Genomic DNA, 25,982 nt, shown 5'->3' with positions numbered 1-25,982 from the left:
ATTCCTAATCTGCTCCAACATACCCAGGTATTGGCCCCGGAAGGACTTCACTAGTTGGCATATCAAAAGTAGATCAATCTGGAAAGCAGGGGGTGGGAAGGGATCAAATGTTTTGGGCTGTTCTGTAACTTTTTCTTTTTTGTTATCTTCCTGGAGAGAGTTAAGCCTGTTTATCTCTCTTTGGAGTGCTGTAACTAAATTCTTTTAATCTAATGAATTCCAGATATTGATAAAAAAAAAAGTAGACCAACCTGGAAATGGTATGGTTTAGTGTTTCACAAACATCCATTCTCATACCTTGGGTCCAACCCCAGCAGTTGAGGCAAACTGCTTCACAACTTGGGTGGTATAAGAATGCCAACCTTATTAGGATAAACTCCCCATGTTTATCCACTGGTTGAGAACTTTTAAGCCTACATACTGAATAGGGTGTCTTAAACATAATCCTATAATGTAAGACTTAGGGGAAAACACATACACATTCCAAGTGGCAGATGAAATATTGACTTTTATTCATAATAATGTCAGATCAAATCTTTCTATTGGAACTGACAGCTGAAGGCATACATTCTTTAACAAATTATGCATCCCTTTTCACCCTTGTTTTGTCCATTGCATCTACAAAACTATTTGCTCATCATTGAACCCAAGAGGACATGGTATCCAGTTCCTGTGCCAAGTATATTATCTCCCTCATGATGTGTTGATCGTGCCATAGTCCTTGGCTGTTTTTCTTTAACAAACCTATAAAGTGATTCTCAGTTGCTGTAGCAGTAAACTGGACATGCAACACTCTCTTCAATGATGGACCCTAGGAAAAATATTTTGCAAACAATTTCAAAATAAATTATTTATTTATATAATAATTTCAAAATAAACTATATGTTTATATAAAGTATTATTTTGCAAAATCAATTCCAAAACACATTTAAAATCTACTATTGACAATTTTGCAGTTTCCATCAGAGAGTATGTATGGGATATTCTCTTTGTTTGACAAAGTGGTAGATCCTATCACAGTGATCACCAGCCCAGATACCATTCCTAATCTGCTCCAACATACCCAGGTATTGGCCCCGGAAGGACTTCACTAGTTGGCATATCAAAAGTAGATCAATCTGGAAAGCAGGGGGTGGGAAGGGATCAAATGTTTTGGGCTGTTCTGTAACTTTTTCTTTTTTGTTATCTTCCTGGAGAGAGTTAAGCCTGTTTATCTCTCTTTGGAGTGCTGTAACTAAATTCTTTTAATCTAATGAATTCCAGATATTGATAAAAAAAAAAGTAGACCAACCTGGAAATGGTATGGTTTAGTGTTTCACAAACATCCATTCTCATACCTTGGGTCCAACCCCAGCAGTTGAGGCAAACTGCTTCACAACTTGGGTGGTATAAGAATGCCAACCTTATTAGGATAAACTCCCCATGTTTATCCACTGGTTGAGAACTTTTAAGCCTACATACTGAATAGGGTGTCTTAAACATAATCCTATAATGTAAGACTTAGGGGAAAACACATACACATTCCAAGTGGCAGATGAAATATTGACTTTTATTCATAATAATGTCAGATCAAATCTTTCTATTGGAACTGACAGCTGAAGGCATACATTCTTTAACAAATTATGCATCCCTTTTCACCCTTGTTTTGTCCATTGCATCTACAAAACTATTTGCTCATCATTGAACCCAAGAGGACATGGTATCCAGTTCCTGTGCCAAGTATATTATCTCCCTCATGATGTGTTGATCGTGCCATAGTCCTTGGCTGTTTTTCTTTAACAAACCTATAAAGTGATTCTCAGTTGCTGTAGCAGTAAACTGGATTGCTGTTTTGCTTTGTATATCTTAAAAAATTGTCCAAAGTTTCAATAAATTGCTATTTATACAGCAGTTGTAGTGAAATATGATTGTTCTTCTATGTCAAAGACAGTTTGGGAGAGGCAGTTTCCTTCTTACAAAACCTATGACGGTTCCGTTCTGAGTCAATTTACTTATTCTCATGCAACTGCGTGTCAATTTGAAATGCAGAAATGATTTTTTAAACATTTAGATTTTTATGTCTCATAGATTGTCTGTTTTATAGGTATTGGGATCCATATTACTACAGGAGGCGGCGTATAAGAACTGATGAGGATGGGATGAATTTCATTGAATCTGTAATGTGAAAATTGGCTCATTCATTGCATCTTTCTGACATACAATTTCAATTTCTGAAATTAACTTTTATGAGTATTCTACTGTAGGTTTTCTCATTTGTATTTGGTGACGGAGATCCAAATCAAGGAATTGAAGAAGAGAGGTGGAAGTTGGTAATTGTTGACAACTGAATCTAGTGCTTTCTTGTTGTTGGTTTTGTGTTTTGCTTTGTCTTTCTTTTTCTAGATTTCATATTGACCCATAATTTGTACTATTATTGGTTCACCTCATGTAAGGTACGGAATTATTTATTTAAGTCTTTAACTGCATCAAATTGCTCATGCAGTTGATTAAATTGAACAATTGAACCCATAAATTTCAAGAATGTAGGTCAGAAAAGTGAAATTTCTAGCCTTCAAATGTAATAAATAAACAATTCTTTCACAAATTCTGTCCTAAAATCTAGGTTCCTTGGTCACATATTACAAAGTTAACAAAGAAGAGTCCCCTAAATTTCTATGTTAGCATTAGTCTTGGTGTTAGCAGTTCACATGTATCCAGCAAAGGTACGGTGCCCATTTTGAAGTGTCCATGTAACATATTTTTGTTAATTAACATTAGGAGAATGAGAAGAAAAGCACAAAAATAGCCTGAATATGAACTATCCAAATAAAAGCAAAAGGATGCAAATATGTCTGTTATTTCCGAGTCCCATTTTTCTTCTCTTTGAAGCATGCTATAGATATTTATTTTCATCTGAGTTACTTGTTGACAAACGACTTTGACCTTGGGAGGAACAATACCATCCAGACACTGAAAAAGGAAAATAGGATAGCTATCATCTCCACTACAAAGGGTTTCAAAGATGGGGAAAATACCAAGGGAAAACCCAATATTAATGCAAAACTGAATGCATATGTTTTGGAGAAACAGGATTCATGTAGCCAACTCCATATAGGTTGTGTAAGGCACGGATGATGATGTTCTGAGATTTAAAATTTATTAGTATGACTAGATCATCTCTTAGAGCTTATTAGAAAAGAAAAATCTAAAAAAATTCCAGATGGATATTTGAAGATATTATGTAACTTCTTTCTGAATGTTTTGGAAATTGGAAGTAGAATATTGTTTTATACCTTCTCTCCCTTGCTATGTGCCTCACCATGATTTTGCTTGCATGCACATAGACACTGGCACTTTTTATTGTGCTCGCTTAACCGCTTGAATATAATTTCTACTAAGATGTATGAAATTTCTTCCATAAGATCTTTATAATTTTATATCTTAAATTGTTTCTGCAGATTGGACAATACATAGCTTCGAATGGCGGTGTTGTCACAGCAGAGGAGCTTGCTCCTTATCTTGATGTGCTGCCAACAGATGAAATGGTACTTGGGCCTAATGCTATATAATTTTATCAAAGAAGAGGCCTTTTACACCTGAATCTGATTACTTGTTTCTGCTGAGTCCTGAACAGGGATATGCCAATTATCATAGAGTACAAGTCCTTATTAACACAATGATTTATTTATTTTTTAATTTTATAAAGAGACAAAAACAAAATTTGCCAAAGTATGGCTAATTTATTGGTTTAATTCTTAATTCTTAGGCTCTTTTATTTTTCAAGTCTCATTTTGGGTATATTTGTTGCATTATTTTGACGTGGAATTCATTCTCCAATCTTTTTTTTTTTTTCTTTTTTTAATCCTATCAATACCTTCTTCCTACTAATTATTCAACATTCACCCATAGTTCCTCTTGGATTTCATGCATCTGCAATCCTTCATATGGTGGCTACTTCAAAGCTTCATACCTGCAAGGCTGCAAGATGCTTACTCTCCTCTTACCTATTAAATTAAGAAATAAGGATCTTTAGGTTATACATAAATAGATTTTTTTGGCTTTTTAAATTATCTGCAGCTTTGCAGTTTGGAAAATCTGTATATGTTGAGCCCAGCAATCTATTAACCTTCTTTTACGATCATTGTGGTTTCAGAATGATGAGTCATACATTTTGCCTATATTATTACGTTTTGATGGACAACCGGAAGTAGATGAAGAGGTACGTATGGAAAATTATATTGTTTCAGTACTTGATGCAAAATGCATTGTCCTGTTCAATCAATCATGTTTTTCTTTTTTTAGTTGATAACATAATCAAAGACCAAGTAGCAATAGAGAAAGAGTATAAAATATCAAAACCTCCCAAAGGTATTGCGTCCAATCAATCCTGTTCTTTCAGTAATTCTTTGGCTTAGGGACCCGTTTATAACAGCTACAATAGTTAAACTGAATGACTTATTGCTTTGTCTTTTGTGAATAAAATGCAATATAAGATATTTAGGGGTACAGCAATAACCCATCATGCCATGTAGCCATTAAAGTACTCACAACCTACTTAATGACATTCACGAAAAGACAGTAATAAGCCCTTAAGTTCAGCCACATAAACTGTTATCAAACAGCACCTTCGTTGAAGGATGTTTACACCTTGATTATCTAGAATGAAGAAAACCAGTTTATAATTTTCCCTTGCATTCTATCACTAAACAATGGGAGGGTGCTATTGGAAAATAAATTTGTATAAATGTGGAGACAATATATTATTGGATGCCTTCTTAAAAGGTGTTTTTTTGAAAGATGATAATCATCGTATTACAAAGGGTGTAGAAAGTTTATTTTAATAAGCAACTGATTATGAAACGATTAAAAAAATCCATCAGTTGCATGGTTTTACCACGTTCTTCCAATTTATGAGAAAGGCAGAAGTAATTTATCCTTTGTTGGTATAATCATTGCTTTAAAAACTTACCAGCAGTTTGGACTGGGAAGCTGGTTGGTTCACCAGTTCAGCTGTTCAATTGGGTGATTTGCCCATAGTAATAATTAAAATTATCAAAAACTGGGACCTGGTCAGCTGCACAGTTCCCTGGTTCAACTTTCCAGGTCAATGACAAATTCACAAACATTGGGCATGATGCTTCCATAAATAGGAATTCTTAAATCAGCCCCCTACTGAGATAATGTAAAGCTTCTTTAGGACTGGTTCTATTTCCTACCTGTCATTGTTGTAGAAAGCAATGACCTGTTGGAAGGAAATAAAATAAAAGATGTTATTTTGGGCAGATGTGGTTGTGTGTATAAAAAAACATTACTTTTGGAGTCAAGTATGTTATAGTGGAAAGCAATGAACTACCTATTACATTGTAACACTATCATTTTAATGCTAAAAAGATGAAAAGTTTCCTGGATAAAAGGTGCTCCACTCATAACATGATAAGCATGTTAAGGATCTTGGTTGTTATGTGGCTGAAAGCCTCAGATAAGTTAAAAGAGGTTTCCGCATCAAATCTTTGGAGAGAATTATATTCCAATATTTTTCACATTCTTGATTTTATGAGTTTCTCGGTGTTATCCTGCTTAAGACCATAAGATGAACTTTGAAGTTATACCTTGGGCAATTAATGCAAGAGCTATGTTGTCAAATGTGGATTTTTCCTGATCTTTTGTGTTTACAACTGTAGGGGTATTTGGGTGAGTGGGGTTTTCCATCCTAAGAGTTTAAATAGTCTAATCACAATTAGTTTGTCTTCGATTGCATAAGTAATTCAGGAGTTGGTTTTTCTTTGAATCAGTATGATAATGGCAATTCTGTAGTTCCTGTGTTTTCTTGGTTCTAGTAGGATCTACCCCAAAGGGTCTATATGTTTGTTGTGGCGTTGTGTGTGTGCCAAAATGTGGTACACACATTTTGAAGTTGTTAAAACTGTTAGTTTTTTATGTATTATGGGCCGCAGAGGTACTGTGGTCGTTTTACTCTTTATTATGTGATTAGTGTGCTGCCCTAAAATATAAGAAAAAGCTGGCACCACCAGCTAATTTTTTTTGCCTCTCCATTTTCTGTTTCTTTCTTCTTCTTTTCTCTCTACTCTCTTCCTTTCTCTGCTTCTCTATTTTCTCTCTTATTTCTACCCAGAAAACATGGTATCAGAGCAGGTTTTGTGGGTCTGAAGACAGATCGAACCTTGTTTTTCTTCCTCCTTTGTTGTTTTCCAGATCAATCTCAGGAAAAATCACACTAGACTGATCTGAGAGGAGTTTCTACCTTTCTTTTGCTTTTCTCTTGGCGGTGTGCAAGACAGAGCTGTTTGCTCGTGGTGACAGAATGCTGTGAAGTTTTTTGTGGTGTTTAACACCTATATGGATTGTGCGATCCTTCCTGTACCCAGATGGGTGATGTTTATTGGTCGAGAATGATTGATGATGACTGCGACAGCAGACGTAAGTCCTGTTTGGTGGCTGTGGTCATTGTGTGACATTTTTGAATGAATGATTGTGATTGATGGGCCTGTTCTGCTGTTTTTTGGACTGTGTCGATTTGGTGGATAACCTAGCATTGCGACTGCGCTTCTAGTTTTTTTTGGCTCCCAAGTGGTGTTGCGTTGCTGTCAGATGTGTGATTTTTTTTCTGGTAAAGTTTTTCCACTGCTGTCCTATACCAGAACCTTTTTTTGTGTGTTTGAGACATCTGGTCTGTAGTTGGAAGTGATATTTTCAGTTGGTATACCATGTCCTCTGAGGATACAGCTACCTCGGGTATGTCTTCCAGCCATAGTGAACTAGGTGGGAGTGTCAACATGACCTTTCCCATGGCTGTTGTTCCATTAGATGGCCTCAATTATTTGGAGCGGTCGAGAGGAATTAAGCTTTACATTACAGCAAGGGGGGAAATAGGGTATATCAATTGGAGAATTAAAGAACCAAGATCTGGGAGTGCTGAACACGACAAATGGAACTAAGAAAATAGTATGGTGATGTCTTGGTTATTTGTATCTATGCTCCTGCAAGTAAGGAGAAACTTTATGTGGGCTGAGTCTGCTGTCAAAATTTGGGAACAAGTAAAAACAACATATTCAGAACAAAGACACTATGCAGAAATTTATCAACTGCAAGCTGCGCCTACTACATATAAGCAAGGGGAAAGAAGTCTTTCCGTGTATTACTAGGACTTGACTTCAATTTGGAAGTAGCTGGATCACTACTAAAATATGAATTGGAAATGTGAAGATGGTGCCAAAGCCTACAAGACTCTAGTCTCCCAACAGAGGGTGTTTGCATTTCTATTGGGGCTGAACCCTATGTATGAATCTATTAGGGTTCAAATCCTTGGAAGTAAAGACCTCCCTTCAGTCTGAAGAAGTTTTAGTGTAGTTAGAAGAAAGTAGAAGAAATGTGATAAATACTTCTGAGGGGGAGCTAGTTGCTTTTAAGAGGGATGGTTTCTAGAAAAGAGTGGAGGACAAGGATAAACTGTGGTGTACTCATTATCAGTGGCCTAGGCACACTAGAGAGACCTGTTGGAGTCTTCATGGGAAGTCAAAGTGGGCTTAGGAGTTGAGCAAAAAATCAACTAATCAAAATAAGAAGCCAATCCCAACAAAGCCAAAAGAAGTACAATTCAACAAATGTGGCAGCTCAAGAGACTTCTTCCCACACTGTATCTTAGGATCGCCCTACTGTTTTTGATCTGGAGGAAGAAATTGTCAACTCCTTCCGTGGTCATTTGGAATTGTGTGGTAGGACACTTCGTCAGATGGACTCGGGTCCTACACCACCTACCTCCTTGGCATTTACATTAGGTAACTCTGCTACTGCCTTCCATGTGTCATCTCACACATCTGAGTCTCCTTGGATCATTGACTCTGGAGCCTTAAACCACATGACAAATAAGTCCAACTTGCATATAACTTTCTCTTTGGGAGAGACAAGGTGAGACTAGCTAATGAGTCTTTATCTACCATTGCTGGTCAAGGAACCATCTCCCTTCTGTTTGGCCTCACTCTCTCTAATGTGCTGCATGTTCTTAAATTACCTATCAATTTACTTTCTATTAACAGTATTACTTTTTTCTTTTGAAAGAAGTTAACTATTTTCATTTAAAGAAAGAGGGGTGCACAAGAAGGTGTACAAATACAAAACAAGGGCCAGACCCCTGAGAATTACACAGGAGGAAATTTATCACAGTACAAGGTCTCTAGAATGATTCCTAATTTTGCTAGACCATCTGCAATGGCATTTAGCTCCCTTGGGGTCTAGTATAGAGAAACATTTGTATGAGCCAATAGGTCCCTTGCCTCTGTTAAGAAGTGACTAAGTCTCCAAGGTCCAGCTTCTTGTTGTCCTAACCATCTTCTAGTATTTGCTAACTCACCTTCGATGGAGAAGTTCTGAATACCCGGTTTGCTGATTAGGCGAATCCTTGTGAGAGCTGCTAACATTTCTGCCTTTGTGGAGTCAGTTATCCCAATTGGTCCACTGTATACCCAACAGGTGAGTCCGTTTTCATCTCTTAGAATTTCCCCTATGCTGGCACCTCCAGGGTTACCGTAAGCACTTCCATCAAAGCTTTGAGTCCAAGTTCCTTCCCTTCTTATTGAGGGAACTCTGGGGTGGGGTGGGGGGTGGGGGTGGGATAGAGGGGGAGGAGAACAGAAAGTTATACACATTTCTGTTTAAGGTCGTTAACATTGATTCCTGTGAACTCCTTTGAGCTGGAAGCCCACAAAGTGTAGTGATAAGTGATGTGGTTGATCAAATCACCCTTAGATTTTATCTTATTTTCAAACAGTCGATTGTTCCTTTCCTCCCAAATTCCCCAGAGTACAACATGAAGTACTATCAGCCAATAAGTCTTACCTCTCTTGCTCAGGCCTCTTCCTTGCCACTGAGAAATCAGTTCCTGAAGGTGCTTAGGAGCCACCCAACTATAGCCAACTAGCTGTAGGAAGAAGTTCTAGATGTTGCTGGCTACCTGGCAGTGTATGAACAAGTTCTAGATTAGTAGTATTACTCATTCCTTAAATTGCTCAATAACCTTTTTCCCTTTTTGTGTTTTTCAGGATTTGACCTCCGGGAAGATGATTGGTAGAGGTAATAAGGTGGATGGTCTCTACGTGTTGGGGAATAAGTTGGTGTTGTTGCTTTAGAGTCTATGAGTCATTCTAGTAAGAGTCAGGCCTATTTATGGCATGGTTGTCTTGGTCATTTGTTGTTTGAGTCTTTAAAAATTGTGTTTCTAGATTTATTTAAGTTTTTGTTAGTAAATTAGTTGCAGTGCCAAACGTGTCAATTGAGTAAACATTGTAGAAACTCTTTTCCATTGAGAAATAAAAGATTTGATTTTCCTTTTCATATTATCTACTCTGATGTCTGGGGCCCTGTTACATTGCCTTCTAAGACGGGGTATAAATATTTTCACATTGATTGATGACTATTCTCGATACACTTGGGTTTATCCAATGCATTCTAGAGATGAGGTTCCACAGATTGTGCAACTTTTTTTTTTTTGATAAATGATTGAATTTTATTCAATAAAATCAATAAGATATTACAATACAGCCTTCCCAAAGGAGGGGCACGAGATGGTACCTCTCCACAGTAGCAACAGTGTACTACCTCAGACTAGTAATAAAAAGTTTACAAAGCTGCCCAGAAAAACTGTTCCCTTGATACCCCTTGTTTAGCTAACCCATCCGCTATGGTGTTAGCTGTTCTACCCACCCACTGAAAAATAACATTCATGTTCCTTGAGAACCATTTAGCTTTCCTCATAATACCCCTGTAGCACTAGATCACTGAATCTGGAATTTTTAGCCAACCCACAACAATTTTGGAGTCTCATTAAATAATCAAATTTTGAACTCCTAACTGATCCGCAACCTGAATGCCTTGTACAGCCGCTAGGAGCTCAGCTCTGATAGAGTCTCCTATATCCACAGAGCCTGAGAACAAAGGTAATATGTACTATCTTTTTCTCTCAGCACCCCACCAATCCCTGAAGGCCCCGGATTTCCTTGACTGCTACCATCAAAATTCAGCTTTGTCCAGTCTTCTAAAGGGGGTACCCACACATCTGTACCCTGTTGTTTCTGTTACTGCTACTAGCCATAGCCCTCCAGTTCCTCTACATGTCATCAAAGGAATATAATTTGAAGGAATCTAATGATCTCAGCTAGTGGATTGCCTCGGTCAAAATACAATCCTTTACATTCTGCACATTTCTCTCCTTCTCTTGGAGTATCCTCGCATTTCTTTCTTCCCAAATTGTCCACAGAGCAGCAGCTCTAATGCTCCTCCACATTGTTTTACTAGTTTTTATGGTCACACAAAGAAGGAAGGATCAAAGATCTGATCTATGACTGTGGTCATATTCCATCCGCAACCGAACAAAGCAAAGATCCAACCCCAAATAGCAGCAGAAAAAGGACAGATTAAAAGTAAGAGCAATCCTCACCATTATCCCTGCAAAGTACACACCAATTAGGAGACAAACACATAGAAGGCCTTCTCTTTTGCAGTAAGTCTGAAGTGTTGATTTTCCTATAGAAAATCTCCCAGCAGAACATAATAATTTTAGGAGGTATAGGTTTAGACCAAATCTCCTTAGCTGGGAAGCCCACTTGTCCCGAGGGAGAGCAAAGGGACTTAAAAAAGGAAGCACATGTGAAGTAACCTTTTGGGTTTGGAGACCAAAGTCTCACATCAGAACTGGAAAGGTCCAGAAAATCACTTTCAAGCAATGACAACAGGTCTGAAACATGAGAGAGTTCATGATCCCTCAAACCCCTATGAAACCCAAAGTCGCATCTCAAGGAAGATGGAGAATTAGATGTTGGAAGAAAATGAGAAATTGTTTTACCCTTGTAGCAAGAAATGGAATAGAGAGAAGGGAAACTGTCCTTAAGGGCAGAATTGCCCACCCAGATGTCTTCCCAGAACAAAACAGAAGTACTAGAATCGACATCATACCTGATGCAGTTGAGGAAAAGAGGAAGAATATTCTAATTGCTTTCCAAGGAGTTGCCAGAGTGGCTCGACACGATACACCAACATCCCATCCATTGCCCAAACTGCCATGTATGCTAGCTATCACCTCATGCCAAAGTCTCTCTTGTTCTAGGGGCCATCTCCATAACCATTTTCCTAGGAGTGCTATATTCTTCAAAACTAAATTCTCCAATCTCAACCCACCTTCCTCTTTCCTCCTACACACTATTCCCCAATTTATTAAGTGATCCTTTTTTTCCTCCCCTGGCTCCCAAAGAAAACTTCTCATTAATTTATCTAGTTTCTTGGCTTCCTTGACTGGAATCCTAAAAACAGAGAAATAATAGGTCGGCAGATTTTCTAAGGAAGCTCTCAATAAGGTAACTCGACCCCCTGAAGAAATATAGTTCCTTTTCCACGAGGCTAACCTTTTCTCAAACTTTTCTAAAACTGGGGCCCAAAATGTGCTCTCCTTAGGGTTGGCTCCAAGAAGAAGACCTAAATACTGTAAAGGCCAATAGGAAATAGGACAACCTAAAGACAACCACCTACTCAAGGGTCCTCTCATCCAAATTCACTCCCACCACACAGCTCTTTTCCAAATTTATTTTCAGATTTGATACTCTCTCAAAGCACTCTATCAAAGACTTGAGATTACTTACTGCTCTCCTATCACCCCCTTCACAAAAGATTATTAGGTCATCGGTAAACTGTAAGTGGGTCATCCTAATCCCGTTCCTTCCTATCCTCCAACCTCTCACTACACCTTCCCTGTCTGCCTTAGAGATCAAGCTACTAAAACATCTGCAACTAGGGTAAAAAGAAAAGGGGAAAGGGGATCACCTTGCCTTAAACCTCTAAGAGCTGGGAAAAAAATCCTTGACTACCCCATTAACCAAAACCGAAAAATGGCAAGAACTTATGCATCCCTTTATCCAATTACACCATTCGACTCCAAACCCACAACACCCTAGGATTTCTATTAAGAAGTTCCAATCCACCAGATCATAGACCTTTTCTAAATCTAACTTACAAACAAACCCTTGCTTTCCGGACTTTCTCATATCCTCCGCACATTCATCCGCTATTAGAATCTGGTCTGTTATTTGTCTCCCTTGCACGAAAGCTCCCTGTGCTTGACTAATGATGGAGGGTAGCACTACTTTAATCCTCAAGGATAACACTTCAGCCAGGATTTTGTAAATACTAGTCACCAAACTAATCGGCCTAAAATCTTTAGGGTTTTTTGCTTCTTTTTTCTTAGGGATTAGAGCTATGAAAGTGGCATTAGCTCCAGGGCTTACTTTGCTATTAACTTCAAATTCCTTAAACACAGCACAAAGGTCTTCTTTTACCACATTCCAACAATCTTGATAGAAAGCCATGGTGAAGCCATCTAGTCCAGGGGCTTTGGATCTATCCATTGAAAGCACTGCATGCCTAATTTCCTCTTCTTCAAAACTCCTCTCTAACCATCTTTCTTGTTCTTCAGACAGCCTGGGCCAATCTAGACCTTCCAACCTTAGTCTATTATTCAGAGGCTTCCCTACAATTGATTTAAAATGACCCACCAACACTTTTGCTATCTCATCTTGATTTATGACTTCCTCCCCATCCACTTCTAATTTGGCCACGTAATTTATTCTTCTCCTCCCATTAGCTAACGCATGGAAAAATTTTGTATTACCATCCCCTTCTTTGATCCATTTGTGTCTTGACTTTTGCCTCCATGAGATCTCTTCTCTAAGGAGAACTACTTCCAATCCCTTTTTTAACCTACTTCTCAACAACCTTTCTTGCTCATTCATACCTCCCTGGGATTCTTTGGAGTCTAGTTCATCAATCCTAGACATCAAAGAATTCTTTTGATCTTCTACCCATCCAAAATGCTCCCGATTCCACTCTTTAATCCTTGCTCTTAGTCTCTTTAACTTTTTGTGGAACCTTACACCTTTCCACTTAACCCCTCTCAAGTCTTCATTCCATCACTCCTTAACCTTTCGTTCAGAATCTGGATGGGTTAGCCACATGTTCTCAACTCTAAAAGGTCGAGGGCCAAAGCCTAGAACATCTTGACCTAATAGTATAGGGCAGTGATCAGATGTAACTCTAGGAAGGGTTTTAGCCACCAAATTCCTCCAATGATCCTCCCACTCTACATTAAGAAGGAATCTATCAAGTTTGGAACAATGGGGGTTTTCTTGGAAATTTGACCAAGTAAAGTTAGCTTGTAGAAAGGGTAATTCCTTTAGCCCACAGGTGTTAATTAATTCATTGAAGTTTCTCATACTTGTAGTAACCGATCTTTGGGGGTTATTTGATTCATTACAAAACCTGATTATATTGAAATCCCCCCAAACACCATGGGCCATCCCACAAGCCTTGAATACCACACAACTCCTCCCACATTTCCTTCCTTTCGCTATAACTATTTGGCCCATAGACATTAGTTAACACCCAAATGAAACCATCTTCCACATTTCTAAATTTTAAAGACACAGAATTTCCCTATAAGTTCTTCCACAGATTCTACAACATCCTCCACAAAGTCACTATCCCACCCGAGGCTCCCCATGAAGGAGCCAAAGTCCAGCACACTCCTTGATTTCCACACACTCTTGACCCATCTTCTATCCAAATCTGCCAACTTAGTTTTCTGTTACATGACTATATCGGGCTTCTGTCAGCAGGTCTCTGATTGACCTTCTCCCACTCCCTAACCCTCTCACATTCCAGCTGATGATTTTCATTATGAGACTCCTTTCAAATGCCCCTTATGAACCCGGTTCCATCTCACAAAGAACCCTTCCTTCTCTCGCCCCTTCCGCTAAACTCGATATCACCATCTATATCTGACAACAGTCTCTCCACTTCTGATCTCTTTTTCTTCTTCCTTCTCACATTCCCCTCTAACTTTTTAGCCGACCCATTTCCTATACTTACTCCCTCCCCACCAGCCTAGAACTTCTGTTACCCTCCTTATTCTGAGGAGTTTCATCAGGATCCCTATCATCTAACCACTCCTCCAATAACTCACGAATTTGCTCCCAAATTTTTTCTAACTCTTCCTCTCGCTTCTTCTTAATCTCCACCTCTCCCTCTCTTTTCTCTCCTTCACCAATGCTAAGTTCTCTGTTTTCCCCCTCACCTAAAACTTCCTCTCGGGATGCTGGCGTATCTATTTCAACCACAGGAAGAACATCAGTAACAAAAACCGAATTGACAATAGTACCTTCATTGTTAGGAGCCAAAAGAAACTCTTTCAGGGGATCAGAACCAGCATCGGGATGCAAGTCTAAATCTGTCTCCTGAGGTTTGATCTGCTTAGAAGAATTATCATAGGATATCAACAACTTGTCAACTTCCGCATCTGATTAGTCTTCCACTGCTGTCTGGCTATAGGCGATACATCATAGAGCAATCCGGTAGAGTCTTTCCCTTCCAGACCCATAACCTGTTCTTCCTGCGCTACTGAGTTGATCTCCCTTGCCAATTTAGACAGAACCTGGGTCCCAACCGTAGCTATCTTCTGCCGTTCCATCGAAAACTTCAATCCTCCCTCAAAACTCTGATATTCACCTCCCTCCTCCTCCAGGAACAATACTTCCGTCCCAAGGTTCTCTTCTTCAGAAATGTCCTTTGATCTGCTAAGATCGATGCTGCCCAGACTTTCAGAATCATCCAATTCAGTATCACTGAAATCTTCAAACTGAGAGAGCTCCCTCTTTCTTTCCTCTAACTCCCTTCGTTTAAGGCACCTTGGATTTCGTTTTTCAGGCGAAGATTGCTCTAATCTTGCTATAAGAACCCACTGTCTCAAACTTCCATTGCGCGCCGAGTTCAGGCTCCCTGTTGCGCGGCTCGTTGCACTCGAAGAGGAAGAAGATAGATGGTAATTACCATCTATCGAAGGCACATGGTTGGTCACGTACCGTTTTAAGTTAAAATCTTTTGGGTTGGGCCCCTGAACTGGGCTACCTGTCTTACCCGCCTTAGATGGGCCTGATTTTTGTGGCCCAGGTACAGCCTCCGCCCCTGAGATTTTAGGGATTTCTTTAAAGCGCCCGAAGCCCACTGGGCCTTTACTAGCACTTGGCCCTTGCTTATAAGACTGCGGGTTCACGTGACTTTTAAAAAAGTCATGCACATTCAGCCCAAGGCCCAGTTTGGTTTTGTTAGGCCTGGGTTCGGTTCCTCCCTGAACCAACCCCTTCTCCTTGTTTAAAAAAGGCATATTGGTGCCTGTTACCACCTGTGCAAAGGACCTGCCGCCCCCCGGATTGTTTACTGCTTCTACACGCATAAGACCCTTCCCCTGATCACTGCCTTTTTGTTTCTCCAGCACTTGTTTATCCATTTCAGTGAAATAGCTATTCTTGTTTGAACCATCCAATCCTTTATTGCCACACAATTATTCTTCAACCTTATCATCTCCCTCCCTACGAGCCTCTTTCCAAAGCACATATTCAATGGAAGAAGCCAGCCATACTGAGTAAAATTTTCCTTCAAATCACACCTCTATCTTCCGAGGAATCTCCTCAGGTTTTACTCCATTCAATGGAATGGAAGCTGAAAAGAGGTCTCCCAAAAAACACCTCCTAGTGATCCTCCACACATCAAAGCAATGGCTTCAGCAATTTCTTGCTTCCACAAGTGAAAGGGAAGGCCTAAAAGACGCACCAGCACTCCATCTTCAACAAATAGATCCTTGGAGTTTGACCCCAGACACCATCTTGATAATATGAGGTTCCCAAGTTCAGCTTGGATATTGAGAGCCTCAACTTTTACTCGATTCCCAAGCAAATCCAGCAAAGCCTTATCTTTCTCAAATGGTGTTAAAATAAATGTATTTTTCAATTTCAAGCATGCTGTTAACACTTCTTCAACTTTCCTCCAGTCTAAAATGTGACCTGAAGCTTTAACTATCGGTTTGCTTTCCCAATCTCCTCTCTGTATGTTTACTCCCATTCTGTGTTTACCTGCCCCAGCTGTCACTATGAGAGTCTCTTGCTTATTATTGCTCTCCAGGCTAGTAGAACTGCTTTCCTTCCTTCTTTCTTTTACTTCTCTTTTAGAACCCAACCGTTGCAGCAGTCCACATAATACTCCATGAACTGCCTTCCATCCCTGACTTTTCCTTCCCTCTGGGAAGCAGACCATCTGCTTCCTACCCTTGCCAAAATATTTTGTCAAAGAAATGAAGCCTTTGGTGTTTCTCTTACACTCTACTACAAACCTTCTTCCAATTTCTGAGATAAACTCTTTCCAGCTATTTTGTTTGCCTTTGTTACTTGCATCTTTCACAAACTCCTTAAACCCTTCAATCACCCTCAAACCTTCTAACAACACCAGCCCTTTCTTTGCTTCCCTGATTTTCAAGCTCAGCTGACCATTTAATCTATGCTCCTCAAATAGAAACTCCTTTGCTTCAATCTTCAAGGATTTTTTCCATCGGCCTACCTCCACGAACTCTTCCATGTTCTTCCTCTCAACTACCAGAATACTACCTCCACCCTGATGAGACTCATCGGCCTTGAACTAAAGCATCCCTGGACAAGATATTTCTACCTTGACATACCCAATATTGTAGGTAGTTAAAAAGTAAACTTTAGTCCTTTCTCCTGATTATGTTTTTCGGTAGTAAGAATTGACCAACCTTGACAAGGACACTAATAGCAAAGAGTCCAAAAACTGCACCAGAGTCTCCAATTGAGACTGCATTTCTTGGAAGAACTAACCAGGAAACAAGGTTTGCTCCAATACCTGTTAGAATATAAGAAATCCATAATGCAAAGTTTCCTTCCTCCTCCTCAATAAGCTTTCCAAAAATGTACAAAAAGAATAGGTTGCTAGAAAGATGGTTCAGATTGTGCAAAATTTTCAATGCATGGTATTTACCCAGTTTCAGACTGAAATCCACATCTTCTAGTCTGTGTTTGACAATGCAAAAGAATATTTCCATAGTGATCTCGTAGAATTCTTTGCCTCATGCGGTTCTCTTCATCAAAGCTTTTGTGCTAAAACATCTCGACAAAACGGTGTTCCTAAAAGAAAGAACTGACACCTTCTTGAAGTTGCTCGTGGGCTGTTATTGCACATGAATGTTCCTAAACGCTTTTGGATGGAAACTGATGAAGGAAGATTTGGCCCGACCTCACAGTTATGCGACACGTGGCAAAAGCAACAGCTCGGCACAAAAGCAAGCCTAAGGCGCGAGCACCAAGGGGAGAAACCAGCGGTCCGAACTCCCTACTAGGGGCCCGAAATCACCCTTGGCCCCAAACCAGAAAGTAATCCGAACTGGCCCGCCTTGCAACAGTTCGGGATATACTTCGCCGAACTGGCCCGCCTTGCGACAGTTCGGGATACACCTCGCCGAACTGGCCTGCCTTGTAATAGTTCGGAATACACCTCGCCGAATTGGCCTGCCTTGTAACAGTTCGGGATACACCTCGCCGAACTGGCCTGCCTTGTAACAACTTGGGATACCCCTCGCCGAACTGACCGGCCCTATACATACCTCCGAACTCAAGACTCCGCCTCGCTCACCACTCCACTACATCACCTTCAGGGCACCAAAACCAAACAAACTGTACTATGCCTGACATTGAGGAAGTCCGTACCCGAGGGTGCCGCCCCTGACTGACTTGGGATCTGACGCTTGACGGCCGCACTCTAAACGGCCACCTGCCACCGCCTCCGGGCAACGCCATCTCCCGTTAGAGAGACGGTTAGGCAGTGGCGGTTCTGTCCCAGCAGAAAGGATGACGACCGAATTGACAGACGCAAGGGTAATCATACCCGACCTGACAAGGGCCTCGGAGCGAGTGCGTGAAGTGGTTATAAAAGGCCCCCTGCCCCCAACAAACAAGGTATGTGAACTTTGCGCTATTTGGTCTATACTTTGCCTTTGAGAGATTACTGACTTGAGCTTCGGAGTTATCATACCGGGTTCCCCCCGGAGTTCTCTCATCTTTCCCGTTTCAGGCTCCCCGACGCTCCAGCTCAGAGGCGAATTCGTTGATAGCTAAGACTGGCCGGATTGCGCTCCATCAATTGGCGCCGTCTGTGGGAACGCTTCTAAAAGCCTCCCTCTAAATCTCTTTCACCTACCCTTCTTTCTAAAAGCCTCCCTCTAAATCACTTTGTTACCAGCAAAAGGTGTCCCAGAACCAAGGAAAGTATCTTCGGGGTAATCCAAAGAGAGGGAGAACCCATCCGGAGCTACATCAAACGGTTCAATGAAGCATGTTTGCAGATCCCTCGGTTAGACCCCGCGGTACAGCTCGCCGCGACCAAAAGAGGGGTGACACACAAAGAGTTCAAGTGGCACATGGTGGCCAGCCAGCCAGCAATCGTGACCGACTTCCTCAAGCTCGCATACAAGTTTATGAGAACAGAGGAAGAGATCAACCAGAGAAACGAAGGCGGGGTTGAAAAAAGAAAAAGAGAAGGCGAGCCCTCCAACCCCAGCGACAGAAGAGGCCAGAACCGAGAGGCGAAGCCAAGCCAGCCGTCCCGAGCTAACTTAGCAGTTCGGACGGATTACACGCCATTGAACACAAGGCGGACCGAGATCCTGACGACGATCAAGGACGCCCCTTACGTAAAGTGGCCACCTCGCCTGAAGAGCAACCCCAACGAGAGGAACAAAAATTTATATTGTAGTTTTCATAAAGATCACGGTCATAGCACCGAGCAATGTAATAATCACCGCGACGAGATAGGACTCATCCGTCGCGGGTACTTAAGAAATTTTGTACATTATGACAATAGTAATAAAGCAGGCCGGCAAGGGGAACACGGGAAGGATGTCCCCGAGCCGAGCAACAGACCGGCTGAAGCCTTGCAACGATTTCCCCCAGAAGAAAGGCCAGTCCGGGGAACCATCCACGTGATAGTGGGCGGTTTGGTGGTGGCAGGATGCACTTCGGCGGCGGCAAGGACGTCAGTTCGCGAAGTAGCCCGAGAGGAGCAGAACCCTCCCAAGAGGCCAAAGAAGGAAGAACCAATCTTTTTTACAGAAGACGACGCGCGAGGTGTTCACTACCCCCACGACGACGCGCTCGTCATAAAGCTAAGGATCAGCGACTTCAAAGTCCGGCGCGTACTGGTAGACTCAGGCAGTTCGGCGGACATCCTATTCAAATCGGCGTTCGACCAATTGCAGTTGCAGAAAAGCGAATTGAAACCCGCGCACACTCCTTTGGTGGGCTTCAGTGGAGAGGAAGTCGGGCCCCTGGGGAAGATAACAGTACCTGTGGAAGTCGGCACATGGCCATGCGCGATAAGACTCAATAACGATTTTCTGGTGGTCGCGACCCCCTCCCCATACAACGCCATAATAGGGCGACCAATTACGCATGTTCTGCGTGCTGTAGTCTCCACCTATTAACTGGCAATGAAGTTCCCAACGGACTTCGGTGGGGGGTAGCGCGGGGCGACCAACTTGAGTCTTGCAAATGCTATGTCGCCGCCCTAAAGGGAAAAACCAAGGCAGCCGACGACCTCGAACTGGAGCGGCCTGCGGAGCAGGGCGAGGAACGAGCTTCGCCCACTGAGGAAACAGTCGCAGTCCCGACCTCGGCTACAGATCCGACGCGAACACTCCAGATCGGTGCCTCCGTCAAGGAGCCTTTGCGAACTGAACTGGTTAGTTTCTTACTCTAAAATTTAGATATTTTTGCATGGCCTGCGGCAGATATGCCCGGTATTGACCCTGGCCTTATAACTCACAAGCTTAACACTGACCCTGTAGTCAGACCCATTAGACAGAAGAAACGCAACTTAGCCTCGGAGCGCTTGAGGGCGGTCGACGAAGAAGTCAAAAAGCTCCTCGCAGCGGACTTCATAAGGGAAGTTCATTACCCGAGCTGGGTACCCAACCCAGTGCTGGTGAAAAAAGCCAACGGCAAGTGGCGCATGTGCGTCGACTACACCTACCTGAACCGAGCTTGCCCAAAAGACTGCTTCCCCTTGCCCCGATATGACCGCCTAGTGGACGCGACCTTGGGACATGAGCTGCTAAGCTTCCTGGACGCCTACTCAGGCTACAACCAAATCAAGATGGACCAGTCTGACCAAGAAAAAACCAGCTTCATTACCGAGTTCGGCCTGTACTGTTACAAGGTCATGCCCTTCGGGCTAAAGAATGCTGGTGCGACCTTTCAAAGACTTGTAAATAAACTTTTTCGGCCTTTAATTGGCACGAAAATCGAATGTTATGTAGACGACATGGTCGTCAAAACACAGTTTTCGCAAGAATTAATAAGACTTGGATTCTGTCTTTCAAATTCTGCGTCAATATAACATGAGACTAAACCCAAACAAGTGTGTCTTCGGTGTCACCTCGGGTAAGTTTTTAGGGTACATTGTCAACCGGCGCGGTATTGAGGCCAACCCTAACAAAATAAAGGCCATCCTTGATATGAGACCACCTCGGAAAGTAAAAGAAGTTCAAAGGCTAAACGGTCGCATAGCCGCTTTGAGCCGCTTCATGTCCAAGTTGGCAGATCGTTGCCTGCCTTTCTTTAAGGCAATCAAAGGCAAAGGGTTCGAATGGACCCGAGATTGCCAGCTCGCGTTCGACGAGCTAAAGACTTACCTCGCCACCGTACCAACCTTAGCCAAACCCGAGGAGGGCGAGGTCTTAGAACTGTACCTCTCGGCGAGCGACGAGGTGGTCAGTTCGGTATTAGTAAAAAGTAGACCGGGTCCAGCGGCCCGTCTATTATGTTAGTAAAATTTTGCAGGGAGCAGAGACGAGGTACCTGCAGATAGAGAAAATAGCCTACGCACTGGTGATATCAGCTCGGAAACTCCTCCCGTACTTCCAAGCTCATACAATCGTCGTCTTAATCGACAAACCCCTAAGGCAAGTCTTGCTGAAGCCCGAGGTCTCCGGTAGGCTGACAAAGTGGGCCATCGAACTCAGCGAGTACGATCTCCAGTACAAACCACGGACCGCAATTAAAGCCCAAGCTTTGGCAGATTTTATCGCCGAGTGCACTTTTAGCCACGAAGCCCAACAGGTTGAGTTCGAGGTCCCCAGTTTGGGCGAACCCGGAACTCCCGAGCCAATAGAGTTTGAACCCCGTGAAGTAGCAGCCAGTGTGGCATCTCTCCTGGTCAGGCGAAACGCGAACTTGGATGAGGATCCCTGGATCCTTCATGTAGATGGTTCCTCGAATCAGCAAGGCAGCGGGGCTGGAATAGTCTTATGCGGCCCGGACGGCACAAAATTGGAATACGCACTACGCTTTGAGTTCGCGGCATCTAACAACGAGGCAGAGTACGAAGCACTGATAGCCGGGTTGAACTTACCGCAAAAGGTAAGAGAAAAGCACTTGGTCATCTTCAGCGATTCCCAACTCGTGGTCAACCAAGTCACGGGCGAGTATGAAGCACGCGAGCTCTCTATGATCGCATACTTGGCGAAAGTAAAAGAGGCCCTGCTCAACTTCCAGTCACACTTCATCAGGCAAATCCCGAGGTCAGAGAACACTAAGGCCGACGCTCTATCCCGGCTAGCCAACACAAGTCACAACAACATGAGAACCGTGTACATAGAGAATTTACCTCGACCTAGTATTCTCAGGGGGGCAGAGGAGGTCGCACCCGTCCTCGAAGCAGAGCCGAGCTGGATCGACCCACTCGCGAGCTTCTTGATAGACGGAACCCTTCCGTCAAGAGGGTGCAGCACCAGGCAGCCAAATACGTCATAATTGACGAACGGTTGTACCGACAATCCTACATGCTCCCCTACTTGCGTTGCCTGCGACCTGCCAAAGCTGAGTTCGTACTCCGCGACACTCATGAAGGCCTATGCGGCGGGCACCTGGGTGACAGAGCACTCGCCTAAAAAGCACTTCGACAAGGATACTACTGGCCAATGATGAAGGCAGAAGCAGTCGAGCTCGTCAGAAAATGCGACAAATGCTAGAAGCACGCCAATATCCACCATCAGCCTGCTTCTGACCTCAAATACCTCGCCAGCCCATGGCCCTTTGCACAATGGGGCATCGACCTCCTGGGGCCATTCCAGCCAGCAACAAGAGGGAGAAAATTCCTAGTTGTGGCAGTGGATTACTTCAGGAAGTGGATAGAAGCCGAACCTCTGGCAACAGTTACGGCCCGAAACATACAGAACTTCTTTTGGAAGAACATAGTATGTCGTTTCGGGTTACCTCGGGTACTAATTTCTGACAACGGCAAGCAGTTCGAGGATATAAAGTTCCAAGAGTGGTGCCAGAACATGGGGATTCGGCAGAACTTCACATCAGTCGCGCACCCGCAGGCAAACGGTCAGACGAAAGTTATGAATAGAGCCATCCTGCGTGGATTGAAAGCACGTCTAGATCGAGCTAAGGGATTGTGGGCTGAAGAGCTACCAAGCGTTTTATGGGCCCACCGAACTACAGACACCTACGGCAATGAAGCAGTGATCCCGGCGGAAATCGAAGTACCAACATTGCGACTACAAACATACGACGATCGAACAAACGGAGATGAGTTACGGACCAACCTTGACTTACTGGACGAGGTAAGGGACCTTGCACACATCCGGATAGCGGCCTATCAGCAGCTGGTAGCTCACTACTACAATGGAAGAGTAAAGCAGCGAAGCTTCCAGGTTGGCATCCTGGTCCTTCGTAAGATTATGGTGCCCGAACCCGGTGTAGGCAAACTTGGACCAAACTGGGAAGGGCCCTATAAAGTAAAGAGAGCGCTCGGGGGGGGGCATACGAGCTCGAAACCTTAGAAGGCAAACAAGTACCTCGAACGTGGAACATTGTGAACTTAAGGCGATACTACCTATAAACCGCCAAGCGGAGTGGATGAAATCGCTTCAAGGGCCTAAGGGCCATGATGCAGAGCCAAGAGGAACATCGGCGTAAGCAAGCAAATAAAAGTCGGGCATATTATCAGCTCGGCAAAAATAATCAGTTCGCTACAAAATCCTTAGCGCTGAAACAGGTCACGTAAGTACAATAACCCGGACGAGAGTGGCATATTATCAGATCGACAAAGAATCAGTTCGGGAAAAAGAACACTTAGGCAAAAAGATTGTCTATTCCGTTGGAAGAAATAGTACATTGGCCATCAGAAGGCACTTAAAAAAAAAATCTTTACATGCCCGGAGCTACTTCTTCGCCATCAGAAGGCACTTCAACAACACCCGAAGGCCCTGCCTCTCCTTCAGAATCCGGCTCGCCATCGGCAGCATTGGCCATCTCCCGAGTTATACGCGAAGTGGATATGGCACTAACATTGAGGTCGGGGTACGTGTTTCGGATCATCCACCGGCTCAGCTTGAACCCCCTTCTGTAAGAATCCACCATCAGATCGTCAAAACGCGGAGAGGCAATGTAGTCTTCAACGGCCTTCTTCTTGGCATCTTCAATGCCTTGGGAAAAAATCTGCGTTTTCTCCCTGATATCCTCCTGAAAATATTTGACTTGATGTTGCAAGTCCAACCTCAAGTCCTCCATGTGTTTGACGACTACCCCCATGGCCTCAGCATCACGCTGAGACATCGCCTGCCTAGCCATGGCGATGCGAGCAGCTTCTTCGGCAGCATAAGCGGTCGCCTCAGCAGCTCGGGTATTCGCCTCGGCGGCACGGAAAGCCTCTTCAACAGCATGGGCGGCAGCCTCAGCAACTCGCGCCTGTTGCGAGCTCCTCTCCACTTGGGCTGCTAAGGCATGAATTGAAGAATTCACCTACCAAAAGAAACAAGTGAGCAACAACAGCAAAAGTGATAGAAAATGAAGGCAGACGAAATCTGACTTACCACCATAGCGTGTGTTACGGTGCGACAGGCGACCTAATTCAAAGGAAGATCGGTCCACGCCGCGATCTCCTCGAGGAAAGTAGCCTCCCTACTCTTCTGAAGAGCGTAGTTTGGCGTCAACACGCTCTTGAACTCCCCTTGAGCTCCCGAGGGCCCAGCTCGCGTATGAGCGGACCCAGAGTGAGCAGGAGCACTGGAGTATGCAGGAGCGCACCCGTATGAGTGGTCTTAGCGTAAGGCGCCTTGGTAGTTTCATGCATCGGCGGAGTCACCTCGGGCTCCCTAGGCAGATCCTCCGGCGTGTGGCCTGGAACTTAAGGCTCCTCATCCGGGGGCAGCTCGGTACGAGTTCGCTTGGCGACCCGCTTCCTCCTCTTCATGCCCTGGAACAGGCGCCCCCCACGAGTTCTCTCCGCATCCATCACAACTGTAGAAACGAGTTCGACATTAGAAAAAATGAAGGAACAAAGCAAGCAAGAAACCGCAGAACTAGAAACCTACCCGAACTCAGGCCGGCCGCAATAAGCTTGGCCTCCGTCAAGTACTCATGGCACTTTAAACCTTGTCGTGCCCATTGCCGGAGGCCCTTCACCGTCTCTTTGTCGAGACTGACACCAGAATCAGGAGCGGCCTCACCCCACCTGGTCTGAAAGGGCCATCCTTGCGCACTTCGCACGCCGAAGTAGTCCCGCTTCCACGTCGGGACCTTATTAGGAAGATCATGCAGAAGCTTAAAGCCCGGGCGAGGAGAAAGGTAATACGCCCGTCTTCCCCCAAGAAGAGAACCCGCTTGTCTCTTGAGCATCAAGATGGAGGAGAATATCTCCAAGTCTAAAGGAAATTCTGCTTGCAAAAAAGGGAGACTGTCCCCACTAGGTTCCGAATAGAGTTCGGGTGAAGCTGGCCAATGGTAACACCAAAGTGGTTTATGACTTCGACTGAAAGGGGGTGGAAAGGCAGTCGCAGCCCCGCGGTGAGCTGCTCTCGAAAAATCACGATCTCGTCAGGACCGTGTTCCCAAGGAAAACTACCCGAGGGAATGAAATATGTATACCCCCCAGGCAGATTGTAAGACATGAGTATAGATTGGAGCCCCTCGGGCATCATGGTCGAGGGACCAAACTTGTCTAGCATCCGACCTCGGCGAGAGGTAGACGCCAAACTGCCCGAAGCGGCTCGGCCTACGGGTTCATAGTCATCCAAGTTCCACCTCGGGATCACTAAGGCAATCGGGGGATACGACTCGGTTTGTAGAACCTACATCAGTCCTACTTGAAAAGTCGTCTGAGCTATCAAAGCTAGACATCGAGGAAAAGAGGTGGATTCAGGAAGGTACTCACCGGAAAGTCTTGAAGGCTCCGGAGACGGGAACAAGTCAAAAAAAAAACTTGGAAGGCTAAGTAACCAGCCTAGACGCGAGCTGAAAAACTTGGATGCGAGCTGAAAAGTTGGACGCGAGCTCAAGAGGCAAACCGCAAAAGTGACAAATCGACTGGGGTCCCCCACTATTTATAGTTACAGTAACCAAGAACCGACCGTGCAGATCAAAGACGATCCGACGACCCACATTCGCGCTGACCGCACGTCCCCTGAGGTCGAGACGTGATTGGCACACGTCTTTCCGAAAAGAACGAAACATCTGCGCACGTCGTTTTGAAACCGACGTCGCGCCGGCGCACGTCTTTCTGAAACTGATCGCGCCGCACGTCTCTCTGCAACTGACAAAACCGCCAGCGCACGTCCCTTCAGAACAGCAGTGGCACACTTTTTTCAAATTTAAATGACCCGCTGTCACATCCTAGCAGCGCGAATTTTTGAAATTTAAACGCGCGCTGTCACGACTGTCAACATTTATGAGCAGTAGGCACGTTTCCCGCCTTCTCGGAATCGAAGAACCTTGGCAAAAGCAACTCGTGCAGTCAAGATTCGAAGAACAGGACAAATCCACCTACCACCTCGCAAAACTCCCCGCACCAGGGCAAGACCCTTGGCGCGAGGAGTGGGGGGCAATTGATGAAGGAAGATTTGGCCCGACCTCACAGTTATGCGACACGTGGCAAAAGCAACAGCTCGGCACAAAAGCAAGCCTAAGGCGCGAGCACCAAGGGGAGAAACCAGCGGTCTGAACTCCCTACTAGGGGCCCGAACTCACCCTTGGCCCCAAACCAGAAAGTAATCCGAACTGGCCCGCCTTGCAACAGTTTGGGACATACTTCACCGAACTGGC

The 25,982-nt window shown here is 43.8% G+C and overlaps 1 protein-coding gene and 1 long non-coding RNA gene across 2 annotated transcripts in view; one reads left to right on the top strand and one right to left on the bottom strand.

Annotated features, from left to right (window-relative positions):
- The window catches only part of LOC148847427 (Iron-sulfur cluster biosynthesis family protein), a 60,336-nt gene that overhangs the window by 19,799 nt on the left and 14,555 nt on the right, over nucleotides 1-25,982 (top strand). Inside the window, exons 5-8 of the mRNA XM_088949057.1 lie at nucleotides 2,084-2,156; nucleotides 2,244-2,309; nucleotides 3,438-3,524; nucleotides 4,133-4,198. Of these exons, the coding sequence (XP_088805183.1) occupies nucleotides 2,084-2,156; nucleotides 2,244-2,309; nucleotides 3,438-3,524; nucleotides 4,133-4,198 (292 nt within the window). The remainder of the gene's footprint in view (nucleotides 1-2,083; nucleotides 2,157-2,243; nucleotides 2,310-3,437; nucleotides 3,525-4,132; nucleotides 4,199-25,982) is intronic.
- LOC148847429 (uncharacterized) lies at nucleotides 9,472-14,871 on the bottom strand. The gene is made up of 2 exons (XR_016100590.1): nucleotides 14,195-14,871; nucleotides 9,472-10,437 (listed from the first exon to the last, which is right to left on the bottom strand). It is a non-coding gene; the product is annotated as an uncharacterized LOC148847429 (long non-coding RNA).

Source organism: Nelumbo lutea, chromosome 6, assembly GCF_056320005.1.
Source record: "Nelumbo lutea isolate HS-2025 chromosome 6, American lotus-T2T, whole genome shotgun sequence".
Classification (NCBI taxonomy): domain Eukaryota; kingdom Viridiplantae; phylum Streptophyta; class Magnoliopsida; order Proteales; family Nelumbonaceae; genus Nelumbo; species Nelumbo lutea.
This window is presented reverse-complemented; position numbering and strand designations above follow the sequence as displayed.